At 46.8% G+C, this 17,940-nt stretch overlaps 1 protein-coding gene across 7 annotated transcripts in view; it reads left to right on the top strand.

The window, feature by feature from the left end:
• Positions 1-17,940, top strand: part of SZT2 (SZT2 subunit of KICSTOR complex) — a 283,208-nt gene that overhangs the window by 52,892 nt on the left and 212,376 nt on the right. For all 7 annotated transcript variants that reach the window (XR_013622459.1, XM_078772210.1, XM_078772202.1 and 4 more), the window contains exon 8: positions 7,748-7,955. Coding sequence is in view for 6 of the 7 variants with exons in the window: in XM_078772210.1 (XP_078628336.1) it covers positions 7,748-7,955 (208 nt within the window). In the remaining variant the exon portion in view is untranslated. The remainder of the gene's footprint in view (positions 1-7,747; positions 7,956-17,940) is intronic.

Here is a 17,940-nt window from a genome sequence, read left to right as displayed (position 1 = left end):
TGGGGGACAGAGCACAGACAGAGCAGGGGCAGCAAGGCCGGAGAGGAGTCGGTAGAAGACAGAAAGACCACCTACCTACCTGCCTGAGGTGAGAGACGGAGAAAGGCCCTCAGAATCAGATTCCAATGATACTGAATGCTTTGGTTTCAACCGCGTGAGCCGAGCTAGGTTTGAGGCAGGAGCACCAGCCCAGAGGGGAGAACCGTATTCCATTGAGCTGCGGATGAAAGCCTTGTATGTGGTGATGAACTCAAAAGTGCCCAGAAAGGACTTCACACGACGGAGGATGCCCAGTCGGCGACTGGCTTTGGAGGCCAGCTTGGAAATGTGGTTTTCCCAGAAAAGATCATGAAAGATAGTGAGACCCAAAATCTTGAGTGACAGAACTTCTTCAAGAGTATTGTTCAGAAAGTAGATGGGAGGGTTGTCCAGACGCTCTTTTTAGAGACACAAAGTGAGAGTGTGAGATTTTTCTGGATTGAAAGACATGTTCCACTTGTGTGACCAGTTTGTGATATTGTCCAGTTCTGCAGAGAGTAAAGAGGCTGTTGCCTGCCGATCTGAGGGTTGAGATTTGGAGCGGCAGAGAGTGGAGTCATCAGCAAAGAGCTCGAGAGGTTTTTCCAGAGAGTCGGAGAGATCATTAATGAAAACCATAAAAAGTACAGGGCCCAGAACACTGCCTTGAGGAACTCCAGCCTGAACAGGAAGGGGGAGATGAGAGAATTCCATTCAGGGCCACACATTGACTGCGACCAGAAAGGAAGTCTGCAAGCCATGCGTGGAGGCTTCTATGGATACCATCGAGGAGAGTTTGGTGAGCAGGGTGGGGTGCCAGACTGTATCGAAGGCACGAGATATGTCAAGGGAGACAGCTCTGATATCCTGTTTGGCATTGGGGACCTCCATACATTGTTGAGACAGCAGAAGCAGCATGTCTAAGTCGAATGACCTGGTCTGAATCCAAATTGATGATTCAAGATCAAGCCATTGGAGAAGAGGAAGGATTTAATATCAGAAGCGATGATCGATTCCATGACCTTGCTTATTATTGGGAGCAGGCTGATTGGTCTGTTGTTGCAAGGATCTTTTTTTCACCTTTTTTGTGTAAAGTGGGAATGTTGGCTGATTTCCAAGCAGATGGCAGATGACCTTGAGCAAAAGAGAGGGTGACGAGAACAGGGAGAGGGTGAGATAGAGTGGCAGAGCAGGACTTTAGGACCCGTGGGCTGATGCCGTCTGGTCCAGTTGCAGAATCAGAGTCGAGGTTTGACAGAAACTTCTCCACCTTGTCGGGAGAGAAGGACACAAAGTCCAGCAGCAGCTGGGTTCGACTGGGTAAGGTGGGTACAGAGAGAGATGGGTTTGGGACACAATATTTTGAGGCAAACATAGAGTTGAGGCATTCGGCTTTGTCACGTGCGGTTTCAGCTGTGTAGCAATTTGAGGTAAGGGAGGGGATGCAGGGAGAACAACCACCAGAAACAGATTTGACCAGATGCCACCAGGATTTGGAGGAGGGAGACAGGTTTGAGAGTTCAGGCTTGAGAGCCGAGAGATAGGAGGCTCTCCCGAGGGTAGACACACACTTGTTCCGGGCTTTGTGAAAGGAAATGAGATTGCCTTCAGTTGGAATAGCCTTCCAAGAGGCAAAGGCATTTTAAAATTTTTTTTTTATCTTGTTTTTTATTTTGTTCACATTTTGTTCACATTTTGTTTTTGGAGGGAGGGGGGTGGAGTTTTGGAGGGGAGAGGTGAGGAGGGAGTTTTGAAGGGGAGGGGGGAGTTTTGAAGGGGTGGGGTGGGAGGGGAGATTTGAAGGGGAGGAGCAAGGTGGGAGATTTGGAGGGGAGGGGTGAGGGGTGAGTTTAGGAGGGGAGGGGTGAGGTGGGGGTTTAGCAGGGGAGGGGCTTTAATCAATAATAAGCTTTAATCAAGCCCGACAGAACGCATTGTGCGTCAGAAAGCAAGTGATCAAGTATTATATTATGTTAGGTAATCAAGCATTACGTTGCGCAAATTACAAAACAAAAATAGCATTATGTAATTTTTGAATGGCGCCATATTGGGGTTAAGCAATCTGTGACCGTGACGAATCAGCTCGTTCTGATATAACCATTGGGAGGGTGACATGGACAAGAGGTGTGAATTAAGTTTTTCATAGTGCATTAAATGTGTGTTTACCAATCGCACTGTTCATCTTTTAAGAATGCTTTAAATGCGTGTTTCCCAATCGGCCCATTACCGGATTTTGTCACAGGTTGTGGCCACAGTGCAGGTCATTCTTGTTTTGTGTATAGAGGTTAGGCTTGTGGAAGAGCAAAGTGTCAGAATGAAGAAGGCAGCTGTTGCATATATATATATATATATATATATATATATATATATACATACATAACTGTGAGATATAGTAGAAACTCCACAGTACGAGCAGGGCATCTCATTTGCATTAAATAAATAATCGGGAGATTAAATCAGACGCGGACATAGCTTCTGGACGTCGATCTTTAATTTTCGACAAACTTTCGACCAACAAAGGTCTTCTTCTTAGTCTACAGAAACAACAGGCATGTATATCAGACAAGTATGTATCGTGATATGTGTGTAATATGTGTGATATGTGTAGAAAATGCATACAAAAGGAAGAGCCACGCGAAAGCTCACTCACCGTCCCCAAGTTCAGCGGAAGTGAAGCGCAGCTTACAGTTACCGTTCGCTTTACAATTGGTGCACGTGCATATACAAATATAGAGATACATACATACATAAACACACAAGCATATATTCATATACCATTTATATTCATATAATATATTTATATATTTATGTAAATGACATATAAAGGTAGAATGAAAGAATGAGTGAATGAATGAATGGGTTACGGTTTATGATTTGATTGGGTTGATGTGGCATTATGTAATCATCAACTACATCAACCCAATCAAATCATTAACCGTAACCCATTCATTCATTCATTCATTCTTTCATTCACTCATTCTTTCATTCTACCTTTATATGTCATTTATATAAATATATAAATATATATATAAATATATTATATGAATATAAATGGTATATGAATATATGCTTGTGTGTTTATGTATGTATAACCACCTTCAGAGGCCAGTTTTCCCCGCATGGCGGGGGTTGGCCTTTTTCGGGCACCGTGGTTGTTGTTGTTTTTTGGGCCCCTTTTTGAAGCAATGTTTTACGGCCGGATGCCCTTCCTGCCGCCAACCCTGTTTGTCGCCTTTTACGACAAACAGGGAATTACCAGTGAACTGGTACTCAAATTAGCCGACCTCGGAAGGATGACAGGCTGAGTCAACCCCCGTGGCGTTAATTCAGCGATCGACAGGGATTCGAACCCAGGATCCTAGGATCCTAAGCCGGTACCCTAACCGCTAAGCCAACACCAGGCTCTGTTTATGTATGTATGTATCTCTATATTTGTATATGCATGTGCACCAACTGTAACACGAACGGTAACTGTGAGCTGCGCTTCACTTCCGCTGAACTTGGGGACGGTGAGTGAGCTTTAGCATGGCTCTTCCTTTTGTATGCATTTTCTACACATATCATACATCTTACACACATATCACTATACATACTTGTCTGATATACATGCCTGTTGTTTCTGTAGACTAAGAAGAAGACCTTTGTTGGTCGAAAGCTTGTCGAAAATTAAAGATCGACGTCCTGAAGCTACGTCCGCGTCTGATTTAATCTCCCGATTATATATATATATATATATATATATATATATATATATATATATATATATATATATATATATATATATATATACTGTATATATATACTATATATATATACACACACACACACACACACACACACACACACACACACACACACACGCACACACACACACACACACACACACACACACACATACAGTCACGTGAAAAAGTAAGTGCACCCCATGTAAAGTTTCGACTTTTTCAACATATTTCAACATACAGCTATTTGATCTTCATTTCAACAATATTGATAGATAAAGGTGATATAATACAACAAATATCATGAAACATTTACATTTTGTAGTCCATTGTATAATTTAAATGAACATAAATGCAAATTTCGCATGTGGAAAAAGTAAGTACACCCCGACATTTATCACTACTTCAAATACCTAAAATTAGAATCAGGTGCACCAGATCACGTGCAAATGATTAGAACATCGTTCGAGAGGATCTTGGAGGAACCTGTTTTATTTAAACCTCCAACATTTAGTTTGGTTTGCTCTTTGTTGTTGAAGTGTGCGGCGTCACCATGCCTAGATCTAAAGAGCTCTCTGAGGCCTTCAGAAAGAAGGTTATAGATGCCTACGAGTCTGGGAAGGGATTTAAAAAGATCTCCAAACTATTTGAAATCAATCATTCGACTGTCTGGAAGATCATCCACAAGTGGAGAAGATTCCAAACAACTGCCAACTTGTTCAGGCCAGGCCACCCCAGCAAGTTCAGCCTGAGAGCAGACCGCAAGATGCTGAAAGAAGTCTCTAAGAACCCCAGAATGTCATCACGGGACCTACAGGTAGCTCTTACCACTGTTGATTTCAAAGTGCACGAGTCTCCCATTAGAAAGAGGCTGCACAAATTTGATCTACATGGGAGGTGTGCCATGAGGAAACCTTTGCTGTCCAGAAAGAACATCAGGGCAAGACTAAAGTTTGCCAATGAACACCGAGGCAAAGACCAGCACTTCTGGAACAATGTGCTCTGGACAGATGAGTCAAAGGTGGAGCTATTTGGCCACAATACCAGAAGACATGTTTGGCAAGAACCAAAGACAGCATTTGACCACAAGAACCTGATACCAACTGTAAAGCATGGTGGTGGAAATATTATGGTTTGGGGCAGCTTTGCTGCATCAGGGCCTGGGCAGCTCACCATCATAGAATCCACTATGAATTCTTCATTGTACCAGAGCGTGCTTGAGGATAATGTGAGGCCATCTGTCGGAAAGTTGAAACGCAACCGAAGGTGGACCTTGCAACATGACAATGACCCTAAACATACCAGTAAATTCACCAAGGAATGGCTGAAAAGAAAGAAATGGAGGGTTCTGGAATGGCCAAGTCAAAGCCCGGATCTAAATCCCATCGAGATGTTGTGGGGGGATTTGAACCGAGCTGTGCATGCAAGAAACCCCTCAAACATCACACAGCTGAAATAATTCTGCATGGAGGAGTGGGCAAAAATTTATCGCAGTCGATGTCAGAGACTGGTAGACAGTTACAAGAAACGCCGACTTGAGGTTGTTTCTGCCAAAGGGGGCAATACCACCTATTAGAGCCAAGGGTGTACTTACTTTTTCCACATGCGAAATTTTCATTTATGTTTATTTAAATTATACAATGGCATACAAAATGTAAATGTTTCATGATATTTGTTATATTATATCACCTTCATCTATCAATATTGTTGAAATGAAGATCAAATAGCTGTATGTTGAAATATGTTGAGAAAGTCAAAACTTTACATGGAGTGTACTTACTTTTTCACGTGACTGTACATATATATATTGTTATGTCGGTGGTAGAGCAATATGTAGAGCAGTTAGATCTGAGTAGGTAACATGCTACGTGTGTCACGGTAAGGAAAACTACCTTGTAATAAGTTCATGTGTAGGCATTTGTCGGTTAAGGTGTTTTATTGTGAATCTACCAGGAGATTCGTGTGTTAAGTTGTGTGGGGAATAATGAGTAGAGCCCTTGTATATCTCACCTGGTTAGCCAATCCTTTGTCCCTTTTGGCACTGCAGACCACTTAGACATTAGTTAGGACCTTTAGTACATCACTAAATAACGCCCTCCCCCCTGACACGACCTAGGAAGAAATCAGGCCAGGACACTGCCGATAATGGCCGCCACCATTTACACCTCCGAGAGGCCTATCCACCTCGCATAGCACGTGCTATGACCACGGAGTAGGGGACGGGAGTGAGAGTGACGCAGTGGGCGTGCACCGGGGTGAGCCGGGAGTCGGGGGAGGCTCTGATTGGTTGGGAGTGCGCCAATGCTGACGTCACCGGCCGGGGATATTAAACGGGGCCGGACGCCATTTCGGGCAGATGGAGTAGGACTGGCAGTTGAGTGACATTCCTGGCAGTGATAAGTTCGACTCACGATTGGAGAGTTGTGAGTTGGATCCCGAGACGAGTTGCAATTGTCGAGTTGGGCAGTTCGAGTTCAGAACGAGGGAGTTCGTTTGAGGTGCGCACGAGGAGAGTTGGCAGATCCGGAGTACAGAGAGAGAGAGCCCGAGTTGCGTTGGCAGTTCGCAGTTCGCAGAGTTGGCAGTTGAGCCATAGGGAGTTGCTGAACGCCTGTTGCCGAACGCCATTGGGCAGTCGAGTCGATACGAGGAGTTGTCTTCAGCAGCCCGGTCGAGTCGTTCAGAGATCCCGACCCGAGTTTGGCTGTGGTGTAGTCCGAGTGGAGCGGTGCTGGTGCTTTGGAGCTTGGTGCACGGACCTCGTGTGCAGCGGCGAGGGCATTGGCTCAGGCCTAGCGGGGCGTGCGAGGCGGACAGAGGATTCCTCCCCGCCAGAGTTTGGAGCCGCATTGGACGGACAAGACGATGAGACAGATAAGCCCGAGCTCTGCGTACACTGTACATGACGTGACGTGTTCTTTTTGTTAATTCATATTCCCTCGTCTTGTATTTGATATCTGTTGTGTGTGGGATCCCAATTTAGCTACCTTATTTTATTATCGGCGCATATTTTCCTGTCCCTCCCTGTTATTCAATAAACCCTTGTATTATTTTGCATCCCCATTCAAACCTGTGCCGCTTGAGTTAATTTCCTCTCACAGGACCGGAGCTACGCCGGCGTGCTGCAGTTAAGTGCTTTCGCCGCAGCCTCCATGTTCCTTCCTCCTCCCGCGCGGGCATAGCCGAATCCGTGTTTGGGTAGTTGCCTCCAATAAGACCGTTTAGGCTATCCGCGACTCTGATGTTAATTGGAGTTGCACGACAATATATATATATATACAGGGTGAGTCAGAAGTTGCGCCCGATTTCTGTTTATATATACATTTATTTCTACCTTCTTGTACACTGTAATACAAATATATATAACGATTTCTGTTTATATATGCATATATATTTCTGTCAGTTGATTGTTTGTTTGCCATTTGTATATATATGTTCGACTTTTTGATTTGCACATGAATGTTAATGTTCAGTCGTTGATCAAGGTAACATATCTGGCTTGATTTTTACGATTGACTGAATGCCATTTGGGATTATATGTTGTAACTGATGCTTACCAAATTATTTCACTCATGGGATTCAGGTTTTCCAACAAGTAAGTTTTGTAATCTACTCCAAGGTTCAATATTGTGACTGTAATTCAGCTGGTTCTAGTTATTTTTCCTACAGTTTCTAAGGCTCATGGAAGAGTTGACACACACACACACACACACACACACACACACACACACACACACACACACACACGTTTTTCTGTGGAGAAGATCCATATCAATTTTTACCACCTTAAACAGAAACAAGCATATGTGATAATGTACATACTAATTAGCTTTTCCCCCTTCTTGGGTGCTTTCAGGATTTTGGAAATTTACAAGAATACTCATTATTGTAGGACTGTTAAGGCATTAATAATTTATCATAGACACAAGGAGCTACAGTAAAAAGTGGTTGAGTCTGGAGGATGACAAAATGTTTTAAAATCTTCTTTTTTTTATTCTTGGACTCAGGTTGGGAATCCATACTCATATGATCAAAACTTTGGTCACGTGGCCTACGTTGAACTCATGCGCTTTGTAGCAAGTGCAACCGGTGGTACCTACATGAGGTCTTGTCCTGATGTGTCGAGTGATCCTTTGGGTGGGATGAATGCCTATCACTGGGCATTCCTTTCCTACACATTCCAGGTGCCAGATTCAGACGAAAGACCTCACAGAGGTGTGTTGCTCCATCTATCGGTGTTTGGTATTGAAGAGTGAGCTTTGTTATTGAATATTTAGTCTGATTTCTAAATATTTTGCATTCATACTCAAGCTAGTTGTAATTCACACATATACCGAAAGTAAGAAAATGCTTTCTTTTGTTTTTGTTGCATTCAACTTTATCTTATCCAAATTATATATTAGAGTTCAAATTATACATTAGAACACCTTTCCCCATACAGTCTTGAGAGGAAAGACATGCTAAGGGTCCTTTTAACTCTTGCTTTGTGTTTCTGAGCAATATATATATATATATATATATATATATATATATATATATATATACTGTATATATATATATATATATATATATATATATATATATATATACATATACACACACACACACACACACAAGTTCAAAACACACCTGGTCGTCACAAGTGTGCCGCACTGACCGGGTCCTCAGTCGAGGTCCTCAGCATCATCCCGTTTCGGCCCTTCAACCTCGATACGGTCAGCTAAGGTGGGCCAGCAGGGGCACATACACATCCACATGCAGCAACTGCACCTGGATGCGTACATACCCCCACCCCCAGCCAGTGCGAACAACAACAACAACAACAACACCTCCACATCCAGAATCCACAGCACCAAACAAACATGGTGGAACACTCAAACACCCACCTTCATACCCTTCACCACTCACCAACAAAACACACCAGATCATTCATACACACACATACACACCCATACATACACACACATACACACATATACACACACATCACCAACCAACCAACTACCTACCCTTACATCATACACCACTCAACACACAAAAACACACTCATGCAAAAATTAATTCATGCAAAAACACACACCCTCACCCACTCACTCATATATGCACAAAATAAGAAATAATAATGGTAACAAAAAAAAAGAAAAGAAAAAAAAAAAAGAAGAAAACACACAACCAACCTACACCGTTCAACATGCCTCCATAAACTTCCTTCATATCCAAAGTGAGCCATTGTCACACATCCTCCTTCTTTCTGTCCCACACACTCCCAGCCTAGCAATAAATGCAGAAAAGGAATTGCCAATATACCCTCTACACCCCACCTCAAATGGCTGACACGAAACTCGCCAACCCTTCTCCCGGCACTCTGCCTCCAGCTCACTGTACTTTCCTCTCTTCCTCTCGTGCACCTCCTCCATGTTCTCTTCCCAAGGTACCGCCAACTCCGCTAAGATGACCTGTCTTGTTGCACTTGACCAAATGACAATGTCAGGCCGCAACCTTGTCACACAGATCTCCTCTGGGAATACCAATTGTGGCTTTAGGTCTGCCACCACCTGCCAATCACAAGCATCTGACAGCCCTCTTGCTTTCCACCTCCTCCTCTTTCCACCTCTTACCACTTGGCCCTCTTTGACAAACCACACCTCTCCCCCATCAGTCTCCTTCTCCACTCTTCTCTCTCTCGATCTCAGCACCTCTTGTTGCACCATCTGCACCACCACCGCCAGCACCTGATCATGTCGCCACCTGTATCTTCCTGCTGCCAATGCTACTGAGCATGCACTCAGTCCATGCTGCACCGTTCCCACACCTCCACACAAATAACATCTCTCCTCCTGCAACAACCCCCACAATCTCAAGTTTACTGGTGAGGGAAGCACATCATACGTTGCCCGCAACAGGAAATTCAACAATATTGGCTCCATCCTCCAAATCTCTTGCCACTTCAATATCCTCACCCGCACACCTTCCCACTTAGTCCAAGCACCTTGCTGTGCCTGACCGACTGCTTTCACATATCTCCTCTCCTCTTCCTTTCTTCTAACCTCCCTCTCAACCATCTTCCTCCTCTCTTTCACACATGCCTTTCCCCATCGCTCATGCTCCATCCACCCCAAGCCATGCTTCCCATGCTGTACCATCCCCATGACCTCCTCCTGTTGCAACCGCTCCTCCATCTCGTCCACCTCTGCTCTTGCATTCCACTTCCGACTTCCCTTCTTCTCTGGGAGAGCATTCTTTACCACTGCATCACTTGAATCCCGCAACATCATGAACTCCCGCACCCTCACCACCTTAAACTCCTCGGTTAATGATGTCAAGGGAAACTGGAGTTTTCCACCCTGACCATAAAAGGCAATGTTCGTCAAACAGCGTGGCACTCCCAACCACCTCCTCACAAACCCACTCACCACAACCTCCATCCTCTCCAATTCAATCTCCAATCTATATATATATATATTCTTACGGTTTTCCGCCGCCCTTCCTACCCTTACCAAGGGGAGATTAAGCCCCTTGTTCTTCTTGGGTCGGCGCAACCGAAACTTGAAACGCCCCTCCCGGGCAAACGCAAGGTCGGGTTTCGGGACAATTCTCGCACGTACCTAATTACCTGCGCCGCCGCGGAAGCGGGGAAGCAAGCCTCGCATGAGCCACGTGTAATTTGGGTACACTGAGCGGATTGCATACCACGTGGTCCGTGCAGTTACCATTGGTATTGGAACTCGATTAGAGCGGTTCTATTCGTACCACGCTTAGTCAATGATGGAAGGGACGAGACTGTCGAATAAAGGAAGAACACGATTTAGTTATTATTTACACAATGTGCAATGATTCGGTAGAAGTACAGAGACACAGAGCAGTCTTAATCAGTCTTATGTTAACCACAGACACGGGCCCGATCACACTCACAAAAGGGGTAATGAAGGTAGGATGATGTTCCTCGCTGAACGGTCGTCCAGGAACTGCCCCGCCCGGCGTGGCTCTCCCCGGTCACAGCACGTCCCGCGATGAAGGCAAGCAGGCGGTGGAAGGAATTCTTGTAGCGCGTCTCTCGAACAAAGGGCAGATAAGGCAGGCGGGAGGGAAATGTACACGTCTCTCAGCGTGGCTGGGCGGTTTTCCACAGCGCGTTTAGTTGCCGGCGCGCTATCACTCGCGTGATACCCAATAGACGCTCTGCCTCAAGCTCAACCGAGCGCTTAATTCGTAAGAGCGCTTATAGCTTAGTTCATGCGCGTCTTCTCTCAGAACTCGTAACTTGCTCAACACTCACAGAACTCTCAGAACTCCGAACTTGTTCAAGCGCCTCCCTCCACAGAACTCTCAACTCTCATCAAGCGCCTCCCTCATAACTCAGTACAGCTCCCCTCTCGCAGAACTGCAAGCTCACCTCTCCACAGAAGGACTCCTCTGGGGGCTTCGCGCAACGGGTTTTATGGCCAACCCCCCTAGCTCTCTCGAATGTTCCAACCACACCCTGTCACGCAGTGCAGCAGCCACTCCCTTTGAGCCCTGATTGGCGGCTCGCGCTTACCGTCAGCTTCTCCTCCGCCCTGCCTTCGGTCCTGCCTCGATTTGCCAGGCCTGCCTCGTGTTAATTCGCACCAAAAAGCCAAAGGCGGCATAAGGAGGCGTAAGGCGGCATAAGGCAATATAGGCGGCAAAAGGCAATGAAGGAACCTACTCATTATTCTACTCAACGCAAAACTAACACAGGAAAAGGACTATGCTCACACATACTAAGAAATAACTGAACTATCGCGAGGCTACATGTTGTTGTGTGACTAAACTATGAGGGGGAATTTAACCTTTATTGTACAAACTCAAAACCGCAACACTACCCCTCTCCCTCATCAGACTCGTTCCCGAGTCGAACCCAACAAAAATGGAACGACCGGTTTTGAGAATGATCTGGAAAATTACTTTTACTTTTACATGTGACATATAGATGTGGTTCCCCCTAACATTTACTCTAACCCGTGTATGCGACAGTTTTATAACACTAAATATGTCCCCCCCTATTGCGTTGAGTAGCTACTCTAACAGAATCACGCCCACAATTAACCGAATCCGGAATTTGTCAAACTAAACACACAGCCGGTGGGCAGCATTTTATATACAATCACAGAAAACTTACTCTTATTTACAGTTCTATGACCCAGGACCTGTCCTTTTTGGAAAGAAGATTGGAGGGGAGAGAAAGCACAGCAAAACACAAACACACTCATCATCATCACATTTGCTGCTTGCTTCTTGCATCTTGCTTCTTTCATCTTCTGTGTGCATATATCAAACCGGCTAGCCCCCGGACCGGCATACAGGCCATTCGTGCTCTTCAGGGCTAAATAAACTTACAAATCTTCTCATCCCTAGCACACCATCATAAAAATGCACAACAAATGTGTTCATTTTATTTCTCTGCCAGGCAGGGCCAACTCTATGTGGTCCGACTGCGTGACATTCATGCCACTCAAAACAAGTGTTCCGAAGATGCAAGGTGGTGCTGCACAGCAGAGGTGCAAGGCCACAAGACTTGTGGTCCATAGTGTGTGTGGTGCAGCAAAGTGTTTGTGGCAGCGAAGTGCTGCACAGGTGCAGCAAAGTTACAACGCAAGGATACGGCAGCAAAGTGCTGCGCAGTTTAGCAAAGTACAGCAGGGATGCTGCACAGGTTTATGGTGCTGCACAGTTCCACCTCCAAAATGGTCCTGGGGTGAGGGAAGAGACAAAGCATGACCAGCAAAGCGGAAAGGGCGCAAAGGTACACAAAAACACAAGGTATGGCAGCACAAGGGGCGCGGAAGAACGAGCAGAGCAGGCTCGTCCCTAGCCGTCCATACCCCCCATCGTCGGCTTACACTACCCTAGCCCTTCCTTGTTTTTACAATTCGTCCCTACGTCTTGTCTCCCATATCCCCCTCTAATTCAAATTTGTCTCCAAATCCCTCCCAGGAAGGAAGGAATGGAACAAACACAATGTCCCATTACGTCATGATGCGTCTTACACTCAAACAGTTCACTTGGTCCTGGTGTGGAGCTTCGTCCTCCTTGGTGAATGGCTGTGTATGGCGCGAAGGGATTTCTCCTCTCTAACTACACTACTGACATTTACTTTTAACCTATCCGGGGTCGTACCCTGCCAATCGGCCTCTTTAAACTATGTGGTTCTAAAAACCGAATTCCCATTGCCCACTCTGCGGTGCCCTTGAAATTTGGGTCTCACTCCCTCAAATTTTCACTCTGTGCCCTTGCACAATTTCGGGGCTGGGTCGTGTGGCTCCACTAGCAGGTCCAACTACCTGCGCACCTCTGCCACTGAAGTCGCCACCCGAACTTACCTGCTCCTGCGACTACCTAAACTGGGGAAGGCCCCTCCTGGCACTTTACCCCCTGATGCCCACCTTGGCATTGGGCAACCCGGGTCCTTCCTTTGGATCCTCGGGCCCCACTCAATAACTCACAACTACCCTAACTGGCTCCCAGAGCCTACCTGCGGCCTCACCTGGCCGACAAACTACCAGTGGCGGAGTGCCCCAATAACAATACTCACCAATTAAACCACACGCCCAGCCATTCCATATACTCATGCACCCTCCAAAGCACTACTTTGCCATGACCTGCACCACAGGTGTCAATATCCATACAAATATTGCCTAAGCCCTCTACCTGGCTTTACACTACCCACCCCAGGCATCCGTGAATGGGTTCCATCTCCCCCCATTCACTCCTTCGCACCATGCATTCCACACCTTTTATTCCACACCTTTTATTCCACACCAAATATTCTCACACACCTCTTTTGTCTCACACACCTTTTGTCTTGCACACCATTTTCCATACACCTCAAACACAATTCCTTTTACTCAACACAATTCCATTTATTCTCAACACAATATTTCTCACCAATCACACAGCATCATCGAGCTAACTGGTTTCCCCTAAAACTCGTGCTTCCCTGTCATCCCTAAACTAAGCACTCCCTTCGTCATTATCAACCATCTAATCTCTCTACGTCCCCTCTACAGTACAAATGTCACTACTTGCATCTCATGTCTTCTAAAGTCTTCTAAATCCCTATCATTATCCTAGCCGTCCCTCGTCTAGCTTCGGTGCCCCATGGAGGAAACCATGGCTGGCACCCCCATGTGCCTGTCACTTCCATCCCCCTAATCTAATGCTCATGCGCCCTGGCCATGTGAGGAATGGTGAAATTGCCATTCCTCCACTTAGGGTACACTATCCTCATCCGTCCACGACACTCGAACCTCTTCGTGTAGGTATACATTGTCATGGCTCGACCTCGAAAGGCCGAGCGATCCATGCGGTTGGTTAGTCTCCTGTATGGCGTGTCCCTCCAGCATTTTCGATCCAGGGGAGGAGGCATGGATGGGCCGAGGTGCAGGGGCCCATCTCGGCGCGGGGCCTCGCGGTCCCACGCACGATGACCCCAACCGCCCACGGTCGGAGCACTGCACCCGCCAAGGTGCGCGGCTCCGAAATCTCCTACCTTCCCTTGAACCTCGCCGATTGCCTTTGCCGCCACGGCACGGCACCGACCATACAGTGCGGGGGCCGGCACGGGTCATGCACAGCGGTCCTTGTGAAACCGCCGCGCCACCGTTCGCAGCCGGTCCCTGCTGCACACAACTCACCGAGGGCTCACATCAGCTATACGTCGCGCTAAACGCTACCCCGGTCGGTGTCGATGCTTGAGCCACGTTCGCACCACTTGCGACCCACTCCGCACTCACACCCACGTGCCCCCATACACTCCGCGCCTCCCATACACTCCGCTACCACACACTCTCCTTCCACGTCCTCTGGTGTGCATTCTCCCTCGCACACCGTACTCGCACCTGCACACCTAGGCGCACTCACACCTTTCACAAACTCCATTACACACTCTTCCCACACACAGTCTGTAACACCCACGGGTGTGCACTCTCCTGTTGCACACCCAATCATCGCACACTTTTACTCCACGCACTCTTCTCGTGCACATTCCGTCATACACTTTTCTCGCTCACACTTCGGCGCACACTTTTCTCTCACGCGCGCACCAGTCGCCCTCGTACACCGCACAATGGACCTTCCGCGACCGCCCGGGTTTCGTCTCTGTCCCAAGCGCGCCAAAAACCCTTCCGCGTCGAACACATTCGCGCCATTAATTCTACTCACCTTGGGGACCTCCTTTTCCGCCAGCACCTGCAAGCTTTTTATTGAGTCAGCAAGCCCGACATCACGGTGCAAATACAAACTTTGGGTGCATTCCATTTCTACCTCCCACGATTTATTTACTTTCTCTCCCGTCTCTTCAATTCCAATTATTTCTTTTTCTACCTCGACCGTCGGCGCTCCTAAAATGTATTTTTCCGATTCAACCCTCGTCGGTTCCTCTACACCCCGCGTCGCGATTTCCATACTCCTGGTCAACTTCGCTGCGCTCTGCCCAAGCTCGCTCTCCACGCATTCCTCACACCACGTCACCTCATCGCGCGCCACCGCGACCTTCCCGCTCAACCTGCACCCAATGTCCTCCCCTATTTCTTTTAATATCTGCCCTCGGATGTCTACTTTTTCATTCATTTTATTTATGTCATTCTTTTGGGCGTCTTTTGTTTTCCAACCCTTTTAACCCATCTTTCATTCCCTTGGTGGATTTGTCACTCATTTCTTTCATTTCTGCCATTGATTTGTCCATTTTCACAGTCAGTTGGATTAGGAGCAATTCAAGGCCAGATGCGGCTGGCACAGCGGGCTCGGGTGCCGCGGCCACGTGCGAGGCGCCGCCATTTTCTTCGCCATCTACCGCCCCCTCATCAATTTCCTCCTCTTCTACCAACTCTTTCTGTGGGTCCTGGGTCATCAATTCTACCTCTACCTCGTCTTCTACCCCCACCGGCATTCGACCGCCTTGGCTAGCCATGGTACGAATACAAATTTGGTTTTAATAACTAAATTTCGTCCACTCGTAATTTTGAGTGCGTGAAGCGCACTCCAGGTCCAATCTCACTCCCCGACACCAAATGTTACGACCAATATATACAATTTGGTGTCCAAAATTTTGTCCAGGGTTCCAAATCCCCACTCCTGACTACCAAATGTTATGGTTTTCCACCGCCCTTCCTACCCTTACCAAGGGGAGATTAAGCCCCTTGTTCTTGGGTCGGCGCAACCGAGACTTGAAACGCCCCTCCCGGGCAAACGCAAGGTAGGGTTTCGGGACAATTCTCGCACGTACCTAAATATCTGCGCCACCGCGGAAGCGGGGAAGCAAGCCTCGCATGAGCCACGTGTAATTTGGGTACACCGAGCGGATTGCGTACCACATTGTCCGTGCAGTTACCGTTGGTATTGGAACCCGATTCGAGCGGTTCTATTCGTACCACGCTTAGTCAATGATGGAAGGGACGAGACGGCCGAATAAAGGAAGAACATGATTTAATTATTATTTACACAATGTACAATGATTTGGTAGAAGTACAGAGACACAGAGCAGTCTTAATCAGTCTTATGTTAATCCCAGACACGGGGCCGATCACACTCACAAAGTGGTAATGAAGGTAGGATGATGTTCCTCGCTGAACGGTCATCCAGGAACGGCCCCGCCCGCCGTGGTTCTCCCCGGTCACAGCACGTCCCGCGATGAAGGCAAGCAGGCGGTGGAAGGGATTCTTGTAGCGCATCTGTCGAACAAAGGACAGATGAGGCAGGCGGGAGGGAAATGTACGCGTCTCTGAGCGCGGCTGGGCGGTTTTCCACAGCGCGTTTAGTTGCCGGCGCACTATCACTGGCGTAACCCAATAGAGGTTCTGCCTCAAGCTCAACCGAGCACTTAATTCGTAAGAGCGCTTATAGCTTAGTTCATGCACGTCTTCTCTCAGAACTCGTAACTTGCTCAACACTCACAGAACTCTCAGAACTCCGAACTTGTTCAAGCGCCTCCCTCCACAGAACTCTCAACTCTCATCAAGCGCCTCCCTCATAACTCAGCGCAGAACTGCAAGCTCACCTCTCCACAGAAGGACTCCTCTGGGGGCTTCGCGCAACGGGTTTTATGCCCAACCCCCCCCCCCCCCAAGCTCTCTCGATTGTTCCAACCACACCCTGTGACGCAGTGCCGCAGCCACTCCCTTTGAGCCCTGATTGGCGGCTCGCGCTTACCGTCAGCTTCTCCGCCGCCCTGCCTTCGGTCCTGCCTCGATTTGCCAGGCCTGCCTCGTGTTAATTCGCGCCAAAAAGCCAAAGGCGGGATAAGGAGGCGTAAGGCGGCATAAGGCAATAGAGGCGGCATAAGGCAATGAAGGAACCTACTCTCATTATTCTACTCAACGCAAAACTAACACAGGAAAAGGACTATGCTCACACATACTAAGAATTAACTGAACTATCGCGAGGCTACATGTTGTTGTGTGACTAAACGATGAGGGGGAAATTTAACCTTTATTGTTCAAACTCAAAACCGCAACTGTGTGTGTGTGTGTGTGTGTGTGTGTGTGTGTGTGTGTGTGTGTGTGTGTGTGTGTGTGTGTGTGTGTGGGTGTGTGTGTGGTGTGTGTGGTGTGTGTGTGGTGTGTGTGTGTGTGTGGTGTGTGTGTGAGAGAGAGAGAGAGATGTTTACTTGTTTGTTTGTTTGTTTGTTACCCTACTCCTCTGAGCTCCCAAGGTTAATCGTGGTGAAACTTTATAGGATCACATTTTTTACCACGATGCACCTTGCTATGGGTTTTAAACAGTCATTTTTCACAATTCATAACTTATAAACACATGATTCACCACCCGTCACCATCTCTGAGGGTAATCCATATATGCAATGATTTATAAAAAGTCCAATTTTTGGGGATTTCAACCTGGAAATCTATATTATTGATGTGATGGTGAGCTCTGATAGTCAAATATGGTATCGGATGTGAAAAATAACTGTTAATTAGGACTTTACAACCATTTGTAAGATCGGCGAGGAAGAAATCACGTGACCTCTCAAATGTTCCCATTGCTAATTATTCAAAAACCCGGAAATAGTACAAACACAACCTACACAATAATTTAATTAATTTGAATTAATTTTACTGCTCATCTAACGACATCTACCTCTCAAGGTTGAAAGAAGATTTTGTAGAAAAAAAAGTTATCACCCGAGCTAACTTACTTCTCCAAATATACACCCTGTGAAAAATTTTAAACATGCGATTTTAAT

Source organism: Myxine glutinosa, chromosome 1 (genome assembly GCF_964187855.1).
Source record: "Myxine glutinosa chromosome 1, kmMyxGlut1.1, whole genome shotgun sequence".
NCBI lineage: Eukaryota > Metazoa > Chordata > Myxini > Myxiniformes > Myxinidae > Myxine > Myxine glutinosa.
Note: the sequence above shows the minus strand (reverse complement) of the source record. Positions and strands in the feature narration are given on the sequence as shown.